At 33.1% G+C, this 26,903-nt stretch overlaps 5 protein-coding genes and 1 long non-coding RNA gene across 13 annotated transcripts; 3 read left to right on the forward strand and 3 right to left on the reverse strand.

Moving 5' to 3' along the window:
- Positions 1-7,136: 7,136 nt before the first annotated feature.
- On the reverse strand, positions 7,137-8,327 carry LOC147925937 (uncharacterized). The gene is made up of 2 exons (XR_015585137.1): positions 7,697-8,327; positions 7,137-7,517 (listed from the first exon to the last, which is right to left on the reverse strand). It is a non-coding gene; the product is annotated as an uncharacterized LOC147925937 (long non-coding RNA).
- Positions 8,328-8,972: 645 nt separating this feature from the next.
- LOC104751857 (putative thionin-2.4) lies at positions 8,973-10,190 on the forward strand. Its single transcript, XM_010473905.3, has 3 exons — positions 8,973-9,552; positions 9,647-9,724; positions 9,846-10,190. The coding sequence occupies exons 1-3, from the start codon at positions 9,327-9,329 to the stop codon at positions 9,941-9,943; spliced, it is 402 nt and encodes a 133-aa protein (XP_010472207.1). The 5' UTR covers positions 8,973-9,326; the 3' UTR covers positions 9,944-10,190.
- Positions 10,191-12,002: 1,812 nt separating this feature from the next.
- On the reverse strand, positions 12,003-15,979 carry LOC104751858 (crossover junction endonuclease EME1B). 8 transcript variants are annotated; one of them, XR_015585139.1, is made up of 12 exons: positions 15,586-15,979; positions 15,281-15,451; positions 15,117-15,181; positions 14,747-14,896; positions 14,522-14,672; positions 14,277-14,390; positions 13,497-13,672; positions 13,370-13,424; positions 13,154-13,272; positions 12,732-12,821; positions 12,524-12,638; positions 12,003-12,423 (listed from the first exon to the last, which is right to left on the reverse strand). XR_015585139.1 is itself a non-coding variant. In XM_087493075.1 (12 exons), exons 1-12 carry the CDS (start codon positions 15,839-15,841, stop codon positions 12,235-12,237), a joined length of 1,647 nt encoding a protein of 548 aa, XP_087349201.1. In that variant the 5' UTR covers positions 15,842-15,972; the 3' UTR covers positions 12,003-12,234. The 8 variants fall into 8 exon arrangements, 5 of the variants coding, with proteins under 5 accessions (XP_087349201.1, XP_087349202.1, XP_087349200.1 ...); XR_015585138.1 differs by having other exon boundaries at positions 14,277-14,370; positions 15,586-15,972; XR_015585140.1 differs by having other exon boundaries at positions 14,277-14,370; positions 14,747-14,881; positions 15,586-15,943.
- A 3,650-nt stretch (positions 15,980-19,629) lies between these two features.
- Positions 19,630-20,163, forward strand: LOC109129543 (uncharacterized). Its single transcript, XM_087490431.1, has 2 exons — positions 19,630-19,691; positions 19,935-20,163. The coding sequence occupies exons 1-2, from the start codon at positions 19,630-19,632 to the stop codon at positions 20,161-20,163; spliced, it is 291 nt and encodes a 96-aa protein (XP_087346557.1).
- Positions 20,164-22,737: 2,574 nt separating this feature from the next.
- LOC104751859 (PLAT domain-containing protein 2) lies at positions 22,738-24,224 on the reverse strand. The gene is made up of 3 exons (XM_010473909.3): positions 24,017-24,224; positions 23,519-23,877; positions 22,738-23,340 (listed from the first exon to the last, which is right to left on the reverse strand). Exons 2-3 carry the CDS (start codon positions 23,588-23,590, stop codon positions 22,861-22,863), a joined length of 552 nt encoding a protein of 183 aa, XP_010472211.1. The 5' UTR covers positions 23,591-23,877; positions 24,017-24,224; the 3' UTR covers positions 22,738-22,860.
- Positions 24,225-25,196: 972 nt separating this feature from the next.
- LOC104751860 (NDR1/HIN1-like protein 13) lies at positions 25,197-26,321 on the forward strand. The gene has a single exon (XM_010473910.2). The coding sequence runs from the start codon at positions 25,315-25,317 to the stop codon at positions 26,179-26,181; it is 867 nt and encodes a 288-aa protein (XP_010472212.2). The 5' UTR covers positions 25,197-25,314; the 3' UTR covers positions 26,182-26,321.
- The last annotated feature ends 582 nt before the right edge of the window (positions 26,322-26,903 follow it).

Consider the following 26,903-nt stretch of genomic DNA (forward strand, 5'->3'; position numbering starts at 1 on the left):
TTTTGGTATGCCTTTTAGTTTTATGTTAAAACGCAAAATGAAGTGAGAACCCTTTTCCTTTTCGTTTTCTTATAAAAGTTTGGGATCAAACTTGGTAGCCTTTTTTACCTCACAATTTTTAATATTATTTTTTGAAAAGCAATAATTCAAGATTACTAGCAGTTAATAAATAAAGAGTGGGTTAAGTTTCACACTTCAAAGGACGACGAGGCAGAAACTTTTGTTTTTTTTTTCCTAAGAAGATAAATATCATTAGATGAAAGTTTAGGCTTTACATAGAATGGAGAAGTATATATTTCGTTAGTCTACCGAAACACTCCTAAAATAAAAACTCCTATTGAAGTATTAAGGCTACCAAAATGAACTGAAAAATCCATAGGAAAAATACAAACGAAAGGACAATACTTGGGCACACCTAGAGGTGTGAACCCATTCATTCAGCTCCTCTTTCCAACCAATCAGATTATGTCATCTAATAAATAGAAAAAAATAAAATTTAAAATTTTCACATTTTTTAAAAAACTAATAAGAATATATTATTAAATTTTGATTTACAAGGTTATGTGGAGGTTTAAGTTATAAATAAAGTTTATATTTTACAATTAAATTATATGATATGTGAGTTTGGGTTTATAAAGAAAAATCATGGTTTACGGTTGGGTTTATAAATTAAAAGGAGGGGTGGGTTAACGTTTAAATTTTACAATTACAAAAAAAACTATACATCGGGTTGAGTTGACAAATGAGAATTAGAGTTTAGATTTTACAATTAAAATAGATTATTACGTGTCGATTTGGATTGACAAATCAGAATTAGGGTTTTAATTTTATAACTAAACGAAGTTATGTAATGGTTTGAGTTTATAGAGAAGAATTCAGGTTTGGATTTTATAATTCAACGAAATTATGTATCGGTTTGTGTTTACTTAAATTAATGTATTTTAATTTTTGGTTAATGATGTCTTAAAATATTTATTAATATCTATTTTATTTTATATGACATGACATAATTTTGATTAATTTAAATAAGAGAGGTGGATGAATGGGTTCACCTCTAGGGGTAAACATAAGTATCGTCCCAGACGAAAACCAATAATGGTAAGAAAAAGTTTATCTTTCGAAAAAAAAAACAATTCTCTTTCGCCTACTAAATTTAAAATGTGTATTTTTAAGGACATGGGTAGCTTTTTTTTTTTTTGAAAACACTTGGGTAGCCTTTAGGATCATATAACTGGTCATATATAATTAAAATATAATTTTTACTAGAAAATTATTTTAAAAATATTATTTTTGAATATTATTTTGAAAGAAAGTAAATATCTATAAATTAACGCTTTTGATTGTTTGATATAAGTCTATAACAGAAGAGCAAAATTAAAGCTTAGTAAATGTAGTAAAAGCAATAACTGTATCTAAATAATGACCTACTTCAAGACTATCTTTCATATCTATAATTAGAGTTAGGATCTTCAATTGGAGAGTAAAATACAAACTAAAAATTCATTTTGTCCCTCTCCAAAGTAAAAAAACTATTTAAAATTTTAAAAACATATAAAGATAGAAAAACTTAACATGTCTATGGTACTTGTGGTCATCTTTGTTCGATGAGTAAAAACATTCCATCATTTGCCATAGAAGTAAGCGAACCAAAAACATTGTAGGATCAATGTGTTGTCGAGATTAGCCCAAAATGTGAATTGGATGCTATAGCCCAAATTTTCATGAATGGAATCGTCTTTGATGCTTATAGCCCAAGTTTTCATGAATGGAATCGTTTCTGATGCTTGTTGCAAGGAGTTTATGACAGAAGAAAAAGAATATCAGGATACACTTACCAAATATATTGCTTATAAACTTAGTTTGATTGCAAGCGAAGTCAAATATTTGAAAAATAGAGATGATTTGTAGATTCACTGTGTTTTTGTTTCCAAAACCTTATAGATGGCTTAATGATGTATGTTTTTTTTTTTTTTTTTTTAACAAAATTATACTTCATTCATTCAAGGCATAGCAAGTACAAGGAAGCAAACATCAACTTCAAAGTCGGATACAACAAATATAAGTACTAGTAATCTTACAAGAGATTTGTAGATAACATATATAGGATGTAAAACACAGCAGTTATGAATCGACAATAAAACCATACATCATAGACAAGAACAAGGAAGTAGCTTGCCACAAACGATTGAAGGTTGAGTCGAAGATAACTCCACGAAGATTTCGGGAGATTGTTGAATGGTCACACTCCCGAATATTGGATCTTGGCAGAGTAGTATATTAGCAAATAATATCATTCTCAGTAATTAACAAAAGAATACAATTGTAAGTTTATATACAAAGACCAGGCCTAAACCAAAGCCACTAAATTGATCTAGACAAACTCTATTTACCAATAGTTTATACAATCTACCAGTTTACAAAGACACCTACAAGAGACTATATATAGATAATATATTACTTGGGAAAAATCTGAGACATCCAAATGAGTGGGTGATAAATCTCATCTTCTTTCTCGAGTAAGTGTTATCGGAGAAACCTAAGCTTTCCTTCCAGAAGAATGAACCGGCGTGCACCATCACCGACTCCACCGAAATTGGCGCATCTGATGGTCCAATAGGGATGCCTCCTGCCATCAACAAAATCCGGTGTAAGGGTTCTTCTGGGGGAGTCAAATTAGATCTGTAGGGCTGAGTTGTGACACCCCGGTTTCAGAGACTTGCGGAGATGTTTAAAAGAATTGATTTGGCCACCTATGTCACCAAAAAGCACTTATCTTTTTGGTCAAAGGTTCTGAGAGAACTCCACAATTAAGCGTTCTTATGCTGAAGTAGTCTCGGGATGGGTGATCTTCCGGGAAATGACTGTTGGAACTTTGCGAGAGAAGACAAAACACAAGAAAATATCATATGGTGATTTATAGGGACGGTAATAAGTCTTTAAAACCTCCCAAACGTAGCAAACCGGTTGTCATATGTGGATGGGCTCACGGGCCTAATGAGAGGATGTGAGCCCATTAAGGAAGGTGGGCCCATGGACTGAGATTGGACATGGGGCCCACTGAGAGGTGGTAATCGGGGCGTTAGAAGTGGTATCAAAGCCGAACCCAAACGAGTGTGTAGTCGAGTGGGCTCACACCGTCAGGGGAGACGGTCTTGGTGTGCAACAAGGATGTTGCGATCTGTTAGTGGTGGTTAATTGTGACACCCTGGTTTCAAAGACTTGCGAAGAGGTTTAAAATAATTTATTTTGCCACCTATGTCACCAAAATGCACTTATCTTTTCGGTCAAAGGTCTTGAGAGAACTCCACAGTTAAGTGTGCTTATGCTGGAGTAGTCTCAGTATGGGTGATCTTCCGGGAAATGACTGTTGGAACTGTGCAAGTGAAGACAAAACACAGGGAAATATTATGTGGTGATTTGTAAGGACGGTAAAAAGTCTTTAAAACCTACCGGACATAGCAAACCGGCCGCCGGATGTGGATGGGCTCACAGACCTAGTGAGAGGATGTGAGGCCCATTAAGGAAGGTGGACCCATGGACTGGGATGGGAAATAGAGCCCATTGAGAAGTTGCGGTCGGGACGTTACATGAGCAAAGATGTTAAGATTGACCTTGAGATTTGCATCGCTTGGAGAAAAACTTGACCTCAAAGATATTGCGAACAGAGATTGAGATGGGAGAGAAAACTTCGGACCCCATCGTCTTATATCATCGTTAAGCTCTTGGTCACCGTCGAGGATCAAGGAGGGAGGAAAATTTTTTGAAGGTTGTGACAAGGTTTGCAAGGATGGGAGTGAAGCTGAGAGTATCAGAAACAACATCAGTCACCAGAGCAAGCAGATCAGAAGAGCAATCTCGTGACGCCGGCGTTTTGCGCCTCTGCTGGCATCAGAAACCAAGTTCAAAGAGAGTTCCTCGATTATTGTTTGTTTATTTATTTTGAAAATTTACTTCTTTATGCTTCTGATGTATGTTTTAAGATAATAAATATATTTACAGAAAAATATTTGGTGTTCCTTGTTATAAGGCTCTTAGCCTATATAAACTCTATATATGAGTAAAAATTCAAAATATACCAATTTCATATACTTCGTCAGTTTCAAAATATAGGATGTTTTAAGTAAAAGTATGCAAATTAAGAGATATTTACTTTTAGAAAGTTCAACCAATCATAAACAAGACTGAATAATATAAATTATTAAACTAATCTTAAAATTACATAGAAACTTGAGAACATCCTATATTATAAAGAAAAATAACTTCTCTAAACATCTTATATTATTAAACGGATGAAGTATATATGGAAGAGTAGAAAGTATTTTTTTTGGGTTAGAAATAATGAACACAAATTTATATGTAACTAGACATGACAAAAAAAACTAACTACAATAAAAATCCATAATTACTTGAAACAACCTTTTCCGTTTTTTTTATAATAATAATATTAATTTACTAGTGATCTCATACCCACTAACAACCTAGCAACAAACAACAACATCGGATAACAAAACAATTCCATTAAACCAATAAGAATTCCAACAATAACATTCCAATAACCAACAATGCAATAATCCAGAACCAACAATGAAATAACCAAGTTCCAACATCCTACAATGTTCTATCAACTCAACACTAGCAATCTAACAATATCTAGACCACAATCAATCAAGCCTCTAGAACATCCTTCTCCTCATCGCCTTGATTCCACGATCACACTTTGCCTTTACCTTTTTCGTAGGAAGATTTGATTGAGAAACGGTGGAAACAACACCTTCACAAGCTTCTCCTTCTTTCCCAGCAACAACTCTCCCTTTTATAGCTAGAGATCTCACCAAAAACATCAATAACAAGCCAAAAACTCTCAAGAACACTCTCCAACATTTTCTCCCTTCTTTTTCTCTTTTCTCACTCAACGACGACAAACAACACACCACAAAACACTTAATTCGTCGCTTCTCCACTTATATATGCGGTTTAAGGATTTCTAATTGAACCAAACCGAACCAAACAACAATTAAAACAAACCAATCGAAACCATAAGTGTTGGTATCGATCGATATACCAAGGGTGTCGATCGACTCTTAGACCAAAAATGCAATATTTTGTTCGCGGATGTTACATTACTAACCTTGGGTCAATAAATAGACAGCTTTGCATTGTGCATAGCTTGCTTATTAACGGAAAATAACTATATTGAACGAGAAATTACATTAAAAATTTACATAGCTAAATATTTAAAGATCTCAGTAAAATTATTATATAAATCTAAATATAGATGAATTTGTGAGTCCAAATTTTTACTATGTCTTATGATTAGGCATAATTGTAATTGTACATTTTTCATTCTTTATTGTGAAGTAAAACCTTATAAAATCTTATAAAAATCTCATAAAAGCCTTATAAATTTCTAATAAAAAACCTTGTAAAATTTTTTAAAAGGTTTTTATAAGATAATTTTCAGCAATTTGGCAGAAAATTTTGATTTCGTAATTTTGGCAGGATTTGTTTTTCAATTTTAATGACTGGACATTTTGTGATGTCACTAAAAAATGGTAATTTGGTCATTTGTACATAAAATGAGTATTATTGAAAATTGATAACATGTAAGGGTATTTTTGAAAAATGCATAGAAATGGGCATTTTTGCAATTTCTCCTTAGTTTGGTCAGATATAAAATTATTGCCTTATTTAATTAACTTTGAATATGTTAAATATGTAATATATTAGCTTAATGCATCTATATCTTAAAAAGGTGTTATTGGATTCTAATTTATAAAAAATTTGAAGACTTCAACAATATCATCAAAAGTGAACAAGTAGAAGATTTTTAAGGATTGTTAGAGAGTATTCTATAGTATTGTTGTTTAGTTTTCTACAATCTTGCAAAGTGCACCAAACAATCTTTGTAATTTTTTGATATTTTCCATGAATTTCATTTGTGAAGAAAGTGTATAAAATCATGAACCAATAACAAAATAATTGAATCCATTAATAATCATAGATTCTTTTGTTTTAATTGAATAACACAAAAATTTTAACGACTTTATAAAAGTATGAATACAATAACCCAAAATTGATAAGATTTTAAATGACTTTTTACAAATCATAAACTAATAACACTAAATTTTAACAGATTTTAACAAAATCTTGATCCAATAACAACAGATTTTACATAACATTTAAAGTCTTTAAAATCTAGTCAAATCTCAAACCAATATCTCCCCCTTAACAAAAAGTTTTGTTTTGACTCTCAAATGGGCAATAAATTATTTTGGTCAAATAAAAATTTATTGCCTTTTATTTGAGTAAGAATAAAAAATATCTTACTGTGTGGTGTATGTATATATAACCAATGTTGATTAGTAATTATTCAGAAGGAGGTAAACAAACAAAAAAGCAGAAAATATAGTAAATCAGTTATTCATTTCTGCATCATGAGATCTGTTACTTTGGTTGTGGTGTCTTGTGTTCTTGTGTTTTTCGTGATGCATAATGCTAAAGGTGAGATAAAAAGATTGAATGATGAAAAAATGTTACAAAAAGCTTGTAATTTATCATATTATCAATTTATATTTTTAATATATGACGTTTTATCCACCATCTAATATTTTTGTGGTTGATTTAAAATAGTGGAGGCAGCGCGAGCACCTTTCATTGATGTATTCATTCCAGGAAGATCATGTTATCGTGATTATCGTTATGCTGTTTTTCAATGCGAACAGGAAGTTCGAGATAAATCTTACTCTACTTGCAATTGTAGAGATGTACCAGGTGGACATATTTGTTCATGTTTTTCTTGACAATCTTACTTTAAATGATTTACGGATTATCTAGAAATAAATTTAATTAATAAATTTATATATTAACTTGTGTCATGAATAGTATTTTTAACGTATATAATAACCCTCGAGAAAGACGCATACTTTGCTTAAATTTAAATCATAAAAGATAAATTTCAAATACCAATTAAAATTATTCATCTTTTTAATTCAACATTTTATGTGATCGTAAGTGAAAATATTAAAGGAATGGTTATAATGAGTAGATGCAACTTGCTAATAAAATTTATTTAATCGTGAGGGAAAATGTATCAACAAAATATTATAACAAAAATTGACGTAATCATGAATTACATATTAAAGTTGATTAAAATTTATATATTATAATCATTTCAAAAATCTATAGTCATAATATAAAACAACTTTAGATTTGAATATTGTAACACCTGATGGAAACATTAACATGACACCAATTTACTTTACCAAACACACCTTTTCTTTACATATGACATTAACTTATTGGTGAGGCAGCATACAGTATAAGACGGGTATCGGTCCTGAACTTTTGAGATGTTTTCTAGAATTTTTTCGTTAGCAACAAGATTACAAAATTCTTCAGCCTCATACACAAATCTTGGGTCCTTGAGGAAAAAGCTCCACAAGAGAAAACAGGATCCTAATTAAGAGTAAAATCTCAGTGGCAGCTCCACACAATGGATCTCTCGATTGGATTAGGGCCTACATGGATTGTAATGCCTTTCTCAGAAGCAGAAGTCCTATCTTAACATTATACCAGAGGCACTCAGTGCCTATACTTAAGTAACAAACTAACCATTCATATTCATATGAAACAAAAAAGAGAGCCAAAACTAAAGCATATATTGAAGAGTAACACAAGAAATAGAGAAATTCCGTACCTCCAATGGATCCTTTAACCACTTTAGTATCAATCTCGGCAACAATAGATTTTATGCCCTCTTTTTCTTGATTAGAATCGACCTGATGCCATTTAGAAATAGGAATACGAAGAAACGAAATGAAAGAAACAACAGCAGCAGAACCTGAACTCTGAAGACACAAAGAAACGAGACATCATGATTCGAATCAGAACTATCTTTTTTTTTAGTTGAACGTAAAAATTTATTCAAACCAAAAAAAAACGTTTTATACAATGAATGCTTCATTTTTTAAAAATATTTTCCTTTCACCTATTTTTAAATATTTTTGATCAAAAAAAAAAAAAAAAAAACTACAATCGCCCGCTTCCGCAATTGAAATCACAACCGAGATGTGTTTAAACCAGTCATGCTCTTAACACCCAATCATGGGCAGCACACACACACACTAAAAATTTGATGATGTGGTTTGCAATTAGTCCCATTTTTTCTTCTTTTTTTCCTCTTTGAACCAAGTTTAATTAGTGGAGGAATAGGCTACAAGCCTACAACGGTTTAGATCGAGAAAATGGAAACTGTATTACGCATCATTATCATACACGTAATCAGAACATAAACACTTTGTTATTGACAAGAGAACCCATATGGATTTATCCACTCAATAAACAGAATTCCCAAAAGAGAAGATAACCATTCATTAATTTGGTCCCAACAAAATATCCAAATTCAAAATCAAAACTCCCACACAGCCACAAGAGAGTTAGTTATAACTCGAAACTTCCCCACAAAACACGTTGTAAAACATCACTTCAACAAACCTAAGCTTCTTCTTCAAGTGAATCAAGCCAACACCACACTGATCTTTTCCGATATTCTGGTTCTTAATAATTCGAATCCATTAATGTTTTTCTAACCCATTTCTCACCTTAGCCCTTATGCTAATCACTTCACAAGCCAAACTCCAATATTTACAAGAGATAGATAAAACAGGACAACCATCGTTAATGTAACAAATTTACATTTGTATCAATCAGACCAATTTACGTAGATCTTCATCAGCTAGAACTTAGGGTTTGGGTATCTATCACTTATGCTTGTCTACTTTGTGGCAAGCGCGCAAGATGAGACTCCCGACGAGTACAGTCTCTTCTTTTATTTTCCTGTACACAGATTGTATGGAATCTTGTCGTAATCTTCTTCGATCACCAGACTGGATGATATGATAAGAACATACAAAATAATTATACGGTTAGCTCGAACATACACAAATATAACCAGCAAAACTAATACGGCATATATAGTGTGAATAATAAGTATCACAATTTAAATATTAAGTAACACAAAACTTTAACAGATTATAGTTATTAATTTTTTTTATTTCTGTTTAACAAAAAAAAAAAAAAAAAAACAAAAAACACTATCCTTAGTCTGAATTAGATTGAGCGAAGGGTGAAGAAGGTATGCAATGAGATAGGGTTGGTCCCCTCCAGCGTTCTATAGCGCATGTGATAAAGGTGTCAAACGGAGTTTGTGGTTGCATAATGTAGACCAATTAGTATTTAAGCGAGCCTTTGTTTCATCACCATTTCATCAATACAAGCTTATAACTCTCCACTTACATTTTGCAATCAAACAGCTAATCAGTCGAAAGATGGAAGGCAAAACTTTGATTCTAAGTGTGCTCATATTGAGTCTGTTCATGGCACAAATTCAAGTTGATGCAAAGAGCTGCTGTCCCACAACCACTGCTAGGAATATCTATAATGTTTGCCGCTTGACGGGATCTCCTAGGGAAAGATGTGCAAGCCTCAGCGGCTGCAAAATCGTTAGTGGTTCATGTCCCAACGGATACAACAAGGACATTCTCGAGAACACAAGTAAGTTGATTATTAGTTTTGCTTTACTACGTACGTTATTTGTTACAAGACAAATCATGATTTTAAAGTTTTGATGTATATATTTTGTTTCAAGATGATGCTGTGAGTGAATACTGCAACGTTGGTTGTGTATCTTCTGTGTGCGGTGCTTTAACCACTCTCCAGAACTCTGGTAATGCAAACTCCCCAAATTCATTTTCACAATTATCAATGTTATCTTTAATAATCGACTAAAGAATATATATATATATATATATATATATAATTTGTTCACATTTTGTTTTCATTATTAGATGCAAGTGAAATCGTGAATGGAGCGGTCAACAAATGTGTCAGCGCATGCTCTACCGTCTGCACCAAGAGCTCGATGAATGCAGTTGAAACTGCCTAGAATACCATACTCATCCATGAATATACCATGTACATCTCGGTGAAGGGGTGTTCATCTTTCGCAGTGTTGTTTTCATGTTTTCAATAATTGTCCTTTATGTGACAAAAATGTTAGGACTCTCGTTCTTGCGTTTTAATTATAAAGTTGTTTCAAGTTTGTGTATGTGCGTAAAAGGTTGTCAATCTCTAGATTGTATGTGCCTTTTATTCTCTATCTTTTAAATAAATAATATGTGTGTCTTCATAAATTTGATTTTCTTGGCTAAACCATTTTCATTTGCTTACTGCTTACAGCTCATATCATAGTAACATATGTGCCGATGTGCCTTAGCAAACGTCGACTGATAATATGTAATCTCAAATTCTTGTTGAAGATAACTCCAATCCCCTATTTTATCATATGAACCATTCAAGCATCTTATTCTTGTAAGGAAAGAGGCTTGATGAAGAACCACAGATGACCCACAAAATGATGATGTCTCATGAAATTTGAATGAGTCGGCGCAAGGATTGATAGATGATATGAACCAATCCCATATAAAGAAAAGATGAAAGGATAGTTTGAGGCTACTATTTTGAAGTCATTTAGGCGAACGGACGAGAGATCCACACATCATCATACCACACCATATCGGATGGGAGCAAAGCTACTGACTAGAGACAATCTTATATTCCGGTAAAACTAATTAGCCAACACCAACCATTCTATGTATTTACTTGTCAAACTCATACAACAACACATTACAACCCTATCTAAGGTGTATCCAAATAATCTACTAGCTTCGCTTTGTATTCTTTCATCATCAACATCCAAAGCATTCACCCAAATCTAATTTTAGCGCATTTCAAAATTATGATCAAGCAGACTGTAGAACATCAGCAGTTCTATAATAGAGAACCCCAGGTGCATTTTCCATAAAACATAATTTCGTAATAGAAAACATAATTTTCATAAAGTTGGTCCAACGAAACAATCAAACTGAATATTAAAAACAGAGTTGATTTTAAAAATGAAAAAAAAAAAAAAAAAAAAAAAAAAAAACACAAAAAGATAGGCTTGTTTCTTTATTACTTTTGAATTTTTTAATGATCATACAAATAACTTAAAATCTAAACAGTACACAAAGTATCGAAAAGGGTTGTTTGTGTAAACTATATGCTGTCTTGCTGACATTCATGTTAACATATATTGCCAAATTTAGTTTTGTTTTATTGAAACGGTCCCTTCACTGCCAAATGACACTGTCGAATGTTGTTGAGACTTCGACGCATAAATCCAATGGGTTGTGTTTATTGTGTGATCTAAATGATTTGCTCCATTTTCTTTTAGAAAAAAATCAATAACGTTACTGAAAGTGATGAGTTGTTCCCCTCTCGATCTAGTCCACCGGTTTTAAAGTATTCTGATCCTGTAAAAAAAAATGCACTCTTAAGAGAAATACGCAACTTCAGAACTCTTATCTGCAAAGTTTGATTTTCTGTGGTGTGTTTTTATCCGTGGAGTAGTATGTACTTATTTCACCATTTACTATTATGGATTCATCAATAGTAAGCAATACAATATTATCTAACATCTCTCATTGTTAATGAATTCAATTATTATATTAATAGATTATGATTTTGTATTTTTTTTTCATAAAATAAAATAATGAAAAGTATCATCAAAATAGAGATTGTTTGGGTTTGGGAAGCTTTACAAGATTATGAAAAAAACTAATCAACATATATAATAGCTTATGTTTGTTTGTGTGTATCAGATTTGTTTTTTTTTGTATAGATTATTAATATATTGAATTGACATATAGGACATACTCAACTATATTTTATGTAGCTAATATGTGTTTAATTTCTAATTTAAGTGTTACTTGATAATTGTTATGCATGTCGTCCTTCTTAATAATCTTATCATTTTACTTCGAGATTCTCTCTCAAGAGTTTTTCGTTTTTCTTCTCAGCTAACCTTTTCACTTAAGGTTCCGACATTTTAAACAATTCTTGAGTTATGGAGTTTTCTTACGACACTTGCTCTTGTTAGTAGCTTTGAAGTATCTTGTTAGATGAATCACAGTCAAAATAGTTTGTTTTATCTGATGGTTAAGTAGTACATTGTTATCTCTGATATATAAAAATATATTACAGGATCGAATCCTGTCTTGGTACTTTATGAGTTTTTTGCTTCTTTTTTTTCCCTGGCACTCATTTTTATTCATCAAGCTTATCCGATTTGAATCGTGAAAACCGATCTAAAAAGAGAGTACAAAATTCAGTGTGGTTTGAAAAATTCTTCGGCTCTTAGTTAACAACACCTGGAGAATCTGTGAAGAGAGCAGCACCGTTTTCGACGTCATCCGTCTTAATGGCTCCATTGTGAGACATGAGAACTCTGTATATTCTCTTTGAACAAATCTCACCTAACCTTCTATCTCCTCCCACTAAACCTTCCACCTTCAAGTCTTGCAGTAAAAACTCCTTCTCATGAACCTTCTCCCCATTTTTAAAACCAACATAACATAATTGGCTTCAGACATAGATATAAACAACAAACTGAGTAAGTCAAAATCCGTAGTTTGTGTTTACTCACAGATTTGTTAGGATCCATGTAGGCCTTAAGAAGAGACTTCATGGATGGATATTTCTTCCACACTGCTACCGCGTATCGTGGCTGTACCTTTGGTATTGCTACTAAAGCTTTTAACCTACAGACCAGTAAGATTATTCCCTTAATAAAGAGATTCAGATAGACTATATAACACAACCTCAAAATTGAGAATGATTTCACTTTACGTTACCATGGACTCTTTTTAATCAACTGTTTGTCAATTGAATCCTTGGAGACTATTGCACCATTAGCACTTACTGATAACATAGTTAGTTTCTTCCTGTGCATCAGATAGTAGATATATGATTAGTTTTACTTCAAAAAATACAGAAACACATTGTTATTAGCCACACGTGCATCTGTCAACCTAATGGCTTTTTGCTGAACACGTGTATGATTTAAGACTAAAAGATAAGAAGATGGGCTGAAGGTATGACATAAGTTTTTGACGTGAGGTCGTCTTTACTGTAAAGTCGTTGAACTGCATCAAGATATATATGATGGATTCCACAGGTTTCTATAAAGAAATGATTACTTTTATGGGATTTTCCATACCAATTCAACTATATCATCCAGCATGATATCGAACCGAAATAGTGTAGATAGTAGTACCTGAACAGGCAAGAGGCGAGACTGCTTGTTAAACCAACAACATGTTCAGCAACCTCGGCCTCGTCTACACAATGTCTGGAATGTACTCTAACATAGTGAGTAGTTAATTTTGCTAGTACCTATATTACACATCAAGTACATATAAGGACACAAATAGAGGAACAATGATAAAAAAAAAAGTTTCTCTAAAGAAATGCTCATTAGCTACCGTAGTACCTCATCGATAGGAGGTCGTCTCCAACTTCCCGGGTTCTTGTACTCTTCCTTTTCCCTAGAAGATTAGTTTTATTCAGCTTCATGATGGAAACATTAACATGACACCAATTTACTTTACCAAACACACCTTTTCTTTACATATGACATTAACTTATTGGTGAGGCAGCATACAGTATAAGACGGGTATCGGTCCTGAACTTTTGAGATGTTTTCTAGAATTTTTTCATTAGCAACAAGATTACAAAATTCTTCAGCCTCATACACAAGGAGCACATAAGGAATCTTGGGTCCTTGAGGAAAAAGCTGCACAAGAGAAAAGAGGATCCTAATTAAGAGTAAAATAAGATACAGATGATTCATATCGTTTTAGTCAAGTACTGATCTTAGCAAAAGGGATTCATTTCTTTAATTATTTTTCATAATATGTAACGCAATTTTATGTCAGGTGCAATGAAGTAATTTTTGATCGATCTCTTTCTAAGTAACAATTATCTCCTTCTTAGAGATGGAAGTGCAAGAAAACTTTTGAAGGAACACACTCAAGCCAAACTAGTTTGATAAGAAACACAGGGAATAGAGCATTAGAGCGACATGAACTTTAAATGGTTACCGTCGAAGACTATGCAGAGTTGAGATCATAGCTTTGACTACCACAACTAAAATTATGAAGATATGATCCAAACGTCAAGGAAGTTTTATACCACATGTTGAATTAACATGTTTATCCTAAAATTAAACAAGGATACAGACCAGACTGGGGAGCTGATTCGAATTGAAAGTTCTGGCCTTCTGGGTTCTAAGAACTAAATTTCGTACATGTCAGTTGTGAGATTCAGGATGCAAGCTAGTTGATAAACATTCAAAATAAAAGCCAAAAAAAAACAAAGCGACTGAGATTTTACTGTACCGGAGCGATATCCTCTGGAACTGTCATCGTCCACACAATGGATCTCTCGATTGGATTAGGGCCTACGTGGATTGTAATGCCTTTCTCAGAGAACCTTGAAAGCAGAAGTCCTATCTTAACATTATACCAGAGGCACTCAATGTCTATACTTAAGTAACTAACTAAGCATTCATATGAAACAAAAAAGAGAGCCAAATCTAAAGCATATATTGAAGAGTAACACAAGAAATAGAGAAATTCCGTACCTCCAATGGATCCTTCAACCACTTTAGTATCAATCTCGGCAACAATAGATTTAAGGGCTAGCTTTCCCTTTTCCCATTTTTTCTTTTCCTTCTCTAATTTTTTACGATCAGCTTCTTCAGCTTTCAAGGCTGCTTTCTGTAATTTCTCTTGCTGGATGATGGGAGCCAGTTAACTATTTATCAGGAAACAAAAAAAAATAGAAACGTTACATAAAGAACACTTACCTCTTTTCTTAACTTCTTTTCCTCCATTGCACAGGTTTTGTCTTCCTTCGACAGCTGCTTTTTTGGCAATGCTTCACCTGTAGTTCTGATCTTCTTCTTTCGACCCATTTTCTCGAAGCTTATACCCTCTTTCTCCTGATCAGAATCGACCTGATACCATTTAGAAATCAGAATACGAAGAAACGAAATGAAAGAAACAACAGCAGCACAACCTGAACTCTGAAGACACAAAGAAACGAGACATCATTCGAATCCAGAACTATCCTCTAAAACACCACTATGCAAATCACACAACGAGTAGAGTCGAAAGTTCCCTAATCATGAACCAATGATATATACAATATGGTACCAGCTCCTTGCAGAGAAGTACCTCGATAGTATCATTGGTCTGCGAAGAGCGAAAACTGACTTCATGCATCCAATTAGTATCATCATCTGAAAGAAAACAGCTTTTCTCAAGTGAACAGGACAAATAAAGTTCATCATCACCCATACTTTGATAGATATGCACAAGAATTTGGTTTTGAGGGTAACCTAAATTGGTCTCAGGTATTCTATTATTCTTATAGTATGCATCACTGGTTTCACCAGATTCCAATCCACATCGTGGCTCCCTAAAATCAGCAAGCACAGACTCATACTTCTTCGAAGTCTCAGGTCGAGGACTATCTTCAAACTCCGAATCCAGAGATATTATCCGTTTGCCTAGCGAAAATTCCAAAATTAACATCAGAGAAAGTAACACTAACCTAAAATCCCATAAATCACATGCTTTGCGGTATCAATTTCCCAACTAAGCAAATGCTAAAACAACTGAGAATCGAGAACGTTCAACATACCGGAGAATTTGTCTTCGCGGTTAGAAGCAAAAGCTCCGGAACCGAAGGAGCACTTAACGACGGAGAAATCATCGGAGAGAGGCGTCTCCGGGACGAAAATAGGAGTGGAAGAAGATTCCGGCGGTTGCTTCTGCGGTGTCGGATCTGAATCCGAAATCAGTATCGCAGAGATCGGATCTTTTCGAGCACGCTTCGAGAGTGATGGGAGTGGAGTAACCGGATCTTCGCCGTCGGAGATGAGAATGTGATCCTTCATGGAAGAGAGGATTTGAATTTTTGCAGGAGCGCGGGACTATCGAGGAAGATGAAGAGGAAGGTTCCAATTTGGTATCGCCGATTTGGGAATCGGTTAAAGGACTGTTTGGCTACACGTTTATCTATATTCGTAAGATATGGAGTGTTCGGCTGCTGGTTTATCTGTTTAATTAATTTTTTTTTCCAACTCCTGTTTAATTAAATAAAAGCCTTATAAGATTCTAATAAAAATCTTGTAAAATCATTTAAAAGGTTTTTATAAAATATAATTTTCAGCAATTTGGGCAGGAAATATTGATTTTTCAATTTTGGGATAATTTTAAAAAAATATTTTGATGACTAGACATTCTATGATGTCACTAAAAAAATAGTAATTAGATTATTTTGTACATAAAATGGATATTTTTGAAAATAGACTTTATGTAAGGATATTTTTGAAAAAAACATAAAATGGGTATTTTTGTAATTTCTCTTTAATTCTTTTGGTCAAATATAAAATTATAGCCTTTTTTGTTAACTTTGAATATGTTAAATACATAATATATTAGATTAATGTATCTATATCTTAATAAATATTTTTGTTTTGACTTTCAAATGGGCAAAAAAATATTTTAGTCAAATATAAATTTATTTTTTTCTATATGAGTAAGAATAAAAAAATATATTACTGTGTGGTGTATGTATATATAAACAACGTTGATTAGTAATTATTCACTAAGATATACACAAACAAAAAAAAACTGAAAAATATAGTAAATCAGTTATCAATTTCTGCATCATGAAATATGTTACTTTGGTTGTGGTGTCTTGTGTCCTCATATTTTTCGTGATGCATAATGCTAAAGGTGAGATATCTATTGGTTATTTAGTTTATATAAAAAGATTGAATGATAAGAAAAATATCGAAAAAGCTTGTAATTTTCATATTATCAATATAATTTTTTAATATATGACGTTTTATTCACTATCTAATATTTTCGTGGTTGATTTTAAATAGTGGAGGCAAGAGAGCGGGCACCTTTTATTGTTGAATTCATTCCAGGAACCTCATGTTATCGTGATGCTCGTTATGCTTCTTTTCAATGCGAACAGGAAGTTCGAGATAACTACTATAGTCGTTGCAAATGTGCAAGTATACCAGGTGGACATGATTGTACATGTTTTCCTCAATAATTTTATTTTGTATGGTTTACGAATCATTTAGAAATAAAAAAAAATATTTAATAAAATTTATATTTAAAAATATTTTGTGAATAGTATTGTTTTTTTACGCATATAATAACCGTTCAAAAAGACCCATACTTTTTATTTAATTTCAAAATACCAATTAAAAGCTATTCCTCTTTTTATTTCAACACATCACATATACTAAAACGTCCAATCGTCACCTCTTAGTGGACCACATGTCCACTCCCGGTTTGTTGGGTCACCTCTCTAAGTAGGCTCCACGTCCAGTCTTGGTCCATAGACGCATCCGATCCATATCCGATGAATGTTTGCTACGACCGGAAAGTTTTAAATACTTGTTAATCAACCCTACAATTTACCATTAGATATTTTCTATATTTTTTCCTCACTCGCATAGTTCCAACAATCACTTTTCGTAAGATCATCCATTCTGAAACTACTCCAGCATAAACACGCTTAATTGTGAGTTCTCTCAGAACCTTTGATCAAAAAAATAAATGCATTTTTGTGATATATGTGGCCAAATCAATTTTTTAAAACTCTTGGCACGCACCATCAAACTAGGGTGTTATAGGCACACATATGTGAATTTCGTGAATCCATATCAACATAGCCTCTATGGTTTCACGTTGATGCAAGTCTCATCATTTTTTTATGTTTTGGGTTATTGATTTCTGTTATACGTTTCTAAAAATTATTCGCAGTTTTATTTTGAAGTTTCCATTAATATATGTGATTTGTAGTATAGCTTTTGTTCCAAGAATTATCAATTTATTTTACAGTTTTATCAATTTTTGGCCTGTTATACTTGGTTTGTAATGTTGGTCTATTATACTTGGTTTTATTATTTATACCATCAATAAAACACTTGTGTAAATAATAAAAATATTATTATCCTTCGTTTGGTTGAGGTTCATGAGTACAAAATAGAAGCTCATCCACCTCTTTTAGAGATTTTGTAAAATAAAAATTACAAAGCATCTCTTCTTTTCTCTTATTATCATCTACTGTCATTTTTTCAATTCGGATGTATGTGTAGTACAGTAAAAAAAAAAATTTAACTAGAAATAGAAAATTTAAATAAAACTAAAAGTATATAATTTTATTAAAGAAATAAAATAAAATAGAATAAAGAAAATGCATCTAATAGCAAAAAAAAAAAAAAAGGAAATGACTAAACAAAGGCAGAGAAGTAGAACAAGAATAAAATTAACCCAATAAAAATATATATATAGTACAAAGAGGGGTTAAACTCACGACCACATAAGTGATATATATATATATATATATATCACATGGGTGCCAATTTGCCAAATGAATGAGCTAAAGGATATAAGTCATATAACACATATAAATAAGAGTTGTTATATATCCTTCTAACACATTTTCTCAATCTATATTTTCACTATCACACATTTTACACAAAATTTTTTTATGTTCATTTACTATTTTACCATCTAACTATAATTCTATTAACACATAATACCATCACATTAAATATTAATATAAAAATACTAAGATATAGTTATAATAAAAATATACTAAGAGGTGTAATATACATTCAAAAAAAAATACTTATTTTAATATTAATATTCAACAATTATTAGTAAAGATATGAGTAAAAGATATGAGTTATACTATTTTTACTAATTATATCATATATTCTATTTTTTTATGTTAATTTTGAAATGTTTATAAAAGTATATTTGGAAAAGAGGTGCACATTATTTAATTTGGAAAATAACAAATTTTTTTAATTTTTTGATAAATATATAATAGCATGAATTGTAAATATTATTAATTAATGAGGGTGATTAGAAAAAATGTATCTCGAGCTCTCTAGCGATTACATGTCATTATAATTTACATATATATAGTGTATGTATGTTAATGATTTATAAGTAGCATGGTTACTTCATATTTATTACTATGTATTTTTTATTTGTTATGGAAATAAATAGAAATATGTTTAATAGTGATTCCTAAATAGTATAGTTTTATACTATATATATAATATATTATTCCTAAATAATAAAAGGATTAAAGAGTAAACGGAATATTATAGCTATATATTCCTTTTATTCCTAATAAATATATATATAGGAATTATATATATATATATATATATAGATCTTTGTTCTACATAATGCATAGATACTTCAATTTGGATTTTGATGCTTGCAAGGTCACAAACATTGCTTTCATACCATGTAAAGATGATTTCTTAAGAAACCTACAAGGAAGTATATATACAAAATGATGTTATAGTTTAAAAAGAAGAGTAAAATATGAATGTGTATATATATATAAATATATACTACGACAATTCAAAGATAAATTCGTAAATATGGTATTATATTTAATAAAAAAAATTTGTACCCTTAGTCAACCATTGACTAGCAATTACTATGATAGTCATAGAGTTATTTACGCTCTTTTTGTTTTAACTAGGTGACATGTATTTCAAAATTACCAATTCCAGTTGGTCAATATCTAGGCAAAATATTGTAAAGAACCCCCTATAAAAATCAGACATCAACAACATAAGTGATATAAACTAAATTCATTCATAATTTAATTAATAGAATTCCATCTAAGATGATGAAGACAAGTCTTTTGATGGTGGTTGCTGTTTTGTTGATAACTTGCTTATGTTCGAGTCAGTGCCGGCCCTGACCTAAAGCCCGTAAAGCAAGGGCTTTAGGCGGCAAATTATATTAGCAATTTAAGGGGCATCAATTTTCAAAAACTTGTGGTGGTTGGGTATGCTTTTATTATCCTTTAGTGTTAAGAGTTCGAACCTTTGTGTAGCAGTTTTTGCAACTTTTTTTTTCTAATGTTTGTTAATGGAGAAAAAAAAAAATTGCCTTAGGCAGCAAAATTGGTTGGGCCGGCACTGGTTCGAGTGCTCAACCGATGTATCCTGACCACTGTTGGAATGATATGAAAAGATTTCCTGGATGTTTGGAAAACATAAAGGGAATCTTTCATTTTCCTCTTCGTGAGATCAGGAAAGAATGTTGTCTAGTCGTTAATTCATTTTCTGATACGTGTTGGCCAATCATCTTCCCGAGCATGCCTTACATACGTTTCATGATTAAGGGTATATGCCTTATCAAACCCGGATTGCATTGAAGTGTCTTGAGTATTTGCTTCGCTTTAATGTATTTGTCAAATGATTTTTTCATATATTTATGTTTTGTATTTGTTTAAATAAAACCACGATCTGTTTTTTCTTATTATAAAATCACAACGAATGAAGGCGGTTAAAGATTGTTTGGCTCTAGTAAAAAAATTCATCAACCAACGTCATCAAATCAATCTATTTCTAGAAATGCCTTTTTCTCTTAAACTCTTTTCTACAACAATATTACATACAAAAAGAGTAAAATCATTATTAGAAACACACTAACAAAATCAGAACGACAACAAATAAACAAATGGAATGATGGAAGCAAGCTGATTTCTTTGAGAAAGAGAAGATGGAACGCACATCCGACAAGTATATTGATGTAGGTGCAGGATAAATCAAAAACTCGGAAGTCCAAAACTAATTAATGAAACAACTTCGTTTGGTTATTCTTTTTTACCACGTTTGCTTTTTCGAAATTTAAATAAATAAATAAATAAACACATAAACGACATCGTTTGCTATGTTTTTTTTTTTGTTTGTAAATGATAAAGTTATAGCATTGTGTTAAGTTTGATTATAACTCACTTATTATTTGATTGAGCAAGTTTCATGGTTTCTCTAACAACTTTAGGTTCAGTGAATTGCTCTTTCTTTTCGACCGATCCATTCTATATGGAGTTAGATTCTGATACCAAATGAGAAATTATAAGATTTCAACTCAAAATCAACTACTTATGAATTTATTTGGTGATGTTTTTAAAAAGCTTAATCAGATCACCTTCTAACAACATTGCTTTAGACCATGCTTTGAAGCCATCGGAAGCATAAGTTACATTTTCAACTTAAATTAATAAATGTATATATCTTATAATTTTGTTTGATTCATCTTCTTACCAAAACTACGAGGTGGTGGGCTAGTGGTTCTAGCTTGGAATGAATAGTCGCTTACCGCCCATTTGCAAATCTGGAGAGATTTACTCAGTTAACAAAAAAAAAAAAAAAAAAAAAATCTTCTTACCAAAAAAACTCTAACGGCTGGCACAGTTCCTGCATTTTTTCTTTTGGTTTCTTCGGTTTTCATCTCAATTTTGATAATTTTCTCACATATCGTAACTAGGATTGCATAAATATACCTTTCATCTTTTTAACCCTCTTGTAAATCAAATGAAAACACATTGAATATAGTTTTCGGAATGGCGTGATAGCAGTATTATCATAAAAACTAAAAAGACCACCATTTTAAAGTTAACTGAAAATAAAACTGAGGAATATAGAGAAAACTTTCATTATCAAAAGGAATTAGATTAGGTTTTCTTTTTTGAACACAGAACAAAAGGAGAGTACCATAAAACCTTTCTTAAGACTTACCACACGTTAGACAAAAAAAAAACAAAAAACAAAAAACTCACGTTCCTTGATCTTTCACATTATTTTATTTACAACATCTTTATGTCTCGAATCCAAGGAATCTGGTGCTTGTGCTCGTAAATGAACGATTTGGAGTCGAGAAGTTTCTTTTGATCCCTCATATCAAGACATGTGTGAGAATTCATAAACTCAGTATTCGTCAAATTTGCAAACATGTTAAGATTAAGTTTGTATGGCTTTTTCTCCATGTTGGCCTTGAGGACTTCGCATTGTTTCTAAATCTTAACTAATAAATTTTTGACTAAAGTTTGGTTACTTTCTAAAAAATATATAGATCCAGTTATATGTGTTTACTGTTTATAGATCAAATTATATGGTTATAAAGTAACCAAAATTATTTAGATCTATACGGTTATCCCGTTATATGTCTAGATCTATATATGTTTTAGAAAGTAACCAGAATTATTGAACCATAAGAAAGAAGAATTTTCTTTCAATTTAATATTGTCTGTGAGATTTAACTATTTAAGTTTTAACTATGAAAGCATGGAAGATAGCTCAAATAGTGGAGGATACTGGAATTGTGGAAGTCACGACACCAGCGGAAGAAACGTCCAGCTCTACAGGCTTAATGACGGGATGTTTGGTTTGTCAAGTCGATGGATCATGGAGGAAGGAGGATACTGTTTCAGGTATAGGATTTCGTTTGTCTAGCCCGGAGCCTATTTGGGGTTTAAAAGCGGTGCCATGCCTTCTATCTCCTCTCCACGCCGAATTAGAGGCTCTGTGTTGGGCTATGGACAGAGTTCTCTCCATGGGACATGTTATGGTCCACTTTGAGACAGACTGTCAAGAGATTGCTAGCGTTATTGATGAATCAAAAGATTGGCCGGCTTTTGCATCGGAGCTTGACTTTTTTCATTCTTTGCGTAAAAGGTTTACTATGTTTTCCATTGGTTTTATTTCTAGAACAAACAATGTCTTGCATTGCGAAAGCGGCTCGAACACGAGGTTGTAATTTTTCCAATGTAAGTCGGCAGGTTCCGGAGTAGCTCTTCAGGCTATCCTATTTGAACCGGCTTAATAAAATATGGAGATTTTGAGGTCAAAAAAAAAAATTTTATTTGTGATATCAACCAGAGTAACTACCTTTTAGATTTATCACTAGAAAGAAAAAAGAACTCAATAATGTTTGATGAAATCTCATAGACAACAAAGAACACAACTTTTTATTTGATCGAATCATTTTCATTATTACCAATGAACACGTTCAAAAGACGACAAAGAACAAGTCTCCAAGTTTTACAAAAGTAAACGTTCATCCACATATCTCAGACGATCCAAGACAGAGTCTTTCGGATCTCAGACCCGACACGAGCGACACTCTCCCTAATTGAAACCTTGGGGCAGTTGTTCCGAACTGCGGTGAGCTCATAAGGCGACGTATCGGTCGCAAGCCATTGCTCAACATCGAAGGTTTGGTACGCGCACTTAGCGTGAACTCCGGCCGTCGTGACTTCCACGTAGTTAACATACCAGCCGTGGTGGTCACCGGAGCCGTCAGAGGTAAGATTTAACGAACAGATTGGGCTCGGAAGACACGGTGCTTTGCCACTGAAAATGTCGAGATTACCCCTCTCGTAGTAGTTGTAACCTGGTCCCATTAAACCACCCCATGCCTCTAGGTTTCTGATCCCGATGTAGTCTCCGTATTTGTCGTAGATTCTAGCGCTTATGATCGAATCTGTACCGGCTTTGAAGGTTGATCCGGTTCTGAGGTAGAATGTGTAGACACAATCTGCTTCATCCTCCTGTGAAAATCAAGAAAATGATTTGTTTGTTTTTTTGTTAATGGGAAGAAAACATTAGTTTGTAGCCCCCTAGTTTAGTTTAAACTGATGTTGTGTCCAAATCTGGTAATGTGTGTGTGTCTGCTAAGTTATAGACGAAAGTAGTATTGATGATGAGGATGAGATTTGGGGAACTTACTGCGAATGCGACGGTGGAGATGGTGGCGGCAACTAGGAGGAGTGAGAGGAAGAGGACGTCACGGCGAGGCATATTTTGGTGATGTGAATGGAAGAAAGAGAGATCTAGTCTTATGGAAATATTAATAGATTTGTTGCAAAATGTTAAAATAGTTAAATAGACTTTAGATTTCAGTGAGGAGTAATTATCCTCTGCCTTTCGGATCAGCTTGTGAAGATGACGTGGTAGTGTTTAGTACGTTGGAATCGAAGAAAAATATGATTTAAGCACGTCGTTTACTGGGCGTACAGGTCGGCATGCGGTGTCAGATTTCGTAATACTGTATTGCATTTCTAGTGTGATTGATACACAATATGCACCTTCATTTTTCGCCAAACATAAAAGTTCAAAGGAGTATCAAAGCTTTAGCGGATTTACGAAAAAAAAAAGTATGTAAATAGTTACCAATCACAACTAATAGTTTCTAGATATCGAAGTATAATGTAAGTTGTAACGCACCCAAGACAAAACATGCTTCACGTGGATCGAGGTCGACCAGGGAAGAATTATAGACAGACGTTAATCTTCTCTTCTTCTTCTTTTTTTGTTTTTTTTTTTTTTTTCTGTTTAAATTCGATTGTGTAAAAATCGGAGACCATATGATCAAGTCATGGAGATAAGATTTTCTTGATATTTTTCTTTTCCATGTACAGCTGTTTTTTTCTTCGAAAAAGAAAAGAAATAAATTTTGGATAGTATTGTCACAGAAACAGCAACACGGCCCACAACCATAATTTTGAATGGCCGGTTGCTGCGGATTGATATTCTGAAACGTTTATTACCTTCATGTCCGATCCATCCAATAATCATTAAATGATACCTTCCTAAGAAATTAGAAACTTGCAAGAGAATTGTAGGAGACTCGAGAAATATCACACCAAATTAAACAAATTTTTTTAGTTCTACCTCAAAAGTTTGAAAACTTTAAAACATACAAAATATAATAAGACCCTTTCATAATGAAATTTGGTTGTTTTTAATATATTATTAGGTTGTAATTTCGAAAACTAAAAGAGAATTTGTGGCATCTTTTTAGCTTGATGGTAGGAAAATTCTTAAAAGTACTATAATATTTTATTTCAAGTAAAAACAAAATTATAAGAATTCTAAAATTTCGCATATCCTGGGTTTATGAAGGTGTCTTAAAAATTATGGATGAGAGTCTAAATGATTAATAAACTCTTAGGAAACAGATCGAATTACGCTATAAATTTGTTTTGCTGTTATTTTCTAGTTCTTTTGGAACAAAAAAATTGTTTTATGGTCTGGTATTTTAATCAGGGTATTTCTCGTAACATGAATAGAACAATTAATTTAAATGGTGGTATTTGTTGGCACTGAAATTTACATTTGAAATTTAAAGACAGAAATATCTGCAAAAGTTTTGCGAATTTTTACTCATATATGCTTTATATGGATACATTTTATATGCATACTTTAGTTCTAAAAACGATATCTGGTAAAGAAAGACTAGCTAATAACGTCTTCGTTGATCATCAATCACCATCAAACTATATTATTTGATTTTTGTAATGTGGTTTTGAAAAATAACAGAAGAATGAAAAGTAAGGTGAGTTGGCTAAAACTCTAAATAGCAAAATCCTCTCCAAACCAACCAAAAGTTTGAGTCATGCAACAACAACCACTTACTTTTCCCATGCAAACCCTAATTTTCGCATCCTCTCTTAATTCTCTCTCTTTCTTCTTCCCTCTAGACCAATCTCCACCGCACATCTCGTAACTCCCACCTTTCTCCAATGGAGGGGCCACGGCTTCCTCCTTCCGCCACCGCCCCTGAATCCGATGATGACAAACCCGATGATCCTCCTTCCGTCTGGCACCGTCCAACCTCCAGCCTCCCTTCATTGCCCTCTCAAGATCCTCCATCACACCATTGGCGTAACAATTCTCTTAATCTCTCTCCATTACCAACCACAACTCTTTCGTCTCTTCCTCCTCCGGATACAATCCCTGAGCTAGAGACGTACGTTGTCAGAGTCCCGAGAGATCAAGTCTATTGGACCCCTCCTCCGGAACACGCAAAATACGTTGAAAAACGCCGCAAGAACCCGGAGAAAAACAAAAAAAAAGGGTGCTCTAAACGTCTTATGTGGTTCTTCATCATCTTGGTCGTTTTCGGATTCATCCTCGGTGCAATCACTATCATTCTACATTTCGCATTTAACCCCACTCTTCCTATTTTTGCGGTCGAGAGATTAACTGCAAAATCTAGTAATTTCGAGGTCATGTTGAGAGCCGAGAATCCAACGTCTAACATGGGAGTACGCTATGTGATGAAAAAGGACGGGGTCGTTTCCCTAACGTACAAGAACAAGAGGCTGGGAAGCGGGAAATTTCCGGGGTTGTCCCAGGCCGCATTTGGATCCGACAAGGTCAATGTGAAGCTTGATGGGTCGACCAAGAACGCAGCTGTACAACCTCGTGGCTCGAAACAACCATTGGTTATGATACTGACGATGGAGCTGAAGGCTGAGTATGAAGCAGGGCCGGTCAAACGGAACAAGAACGTGGCGGTGACTTGTGATGTTAAGGTTAAGGGATTATTAGATGGGAAGAAGGTTGAGATTGTGTCGGAGAATTGCGAGAGTGAGTTCAAGAACTGACATTGGTTCTATATATATCTATATATATAACATGATTGTGTCGTTAGAGTTACAATGTGCGTACTTAATTTATACTTTCTATGTAATGTTACGTTCAATTGTTCTTTTTTTTTTTTGCTAATGTCTTTATTTTTACTCTATTATTGTTGAGCGACTAAAGAAAACGAGAACAAGAAGAGAACACAACAGACAGAGCGTTTTTTTCTTTTTTTCTTTTGTGGAATGTACCTTTGTTTTGGAGATAACATACAAATTTAGGCTGTTGAGTCCAGATGGTCAATCAAAACTGCTTTTCGTATTAGAACTCACAAGAAAGAAAGAAGAACTTCTCTTCCTTTACTTGGGCTCATCTATATATAGTTGGGCCTCAATGTAAAGGTAAAACTTCAACTTTTCAGATACTAAGTGTTACATCCAAAAAGTTAATGGGATGATTCTGAGTGCTATATATTGGTTTTTAGTTTTTACTCTTTTCTGATATAGAGAACATAGTTGAGCTAAGTTGCTGTTATTTTTTAGTCTAGTAATGTCCAACCAAGTCGGCTAGTCCCACCACCTAGGTCTGAATAGTATTGGCCACGAAGTTCAAGTAATTTAACATGGATCCTCCGGATTCCAGGAAACTAGTCTTTCGGAACTCTGGATCACTTTTGAGTTATCAAAAAAAAAAATTGTAATGTGCGAGAATTCTTTTTTCTTTATAAACCGTGGAATTTCATACT

The sequence above is a fragment of the Camelina sativa genome, chromosome 16 (assembly GCF_030686135.1).
Source record: "Camelina sativa cultivar CO46 ecotype springtype chromosome 16, ASM3068613v1".
Classification (NCBI taxonomy): Eukaryota; Viridiplantae; Streptophyta; class Magnoliopsida; order Brassicales; family Brassicaceae; genus Camelina; species Camelina sativa.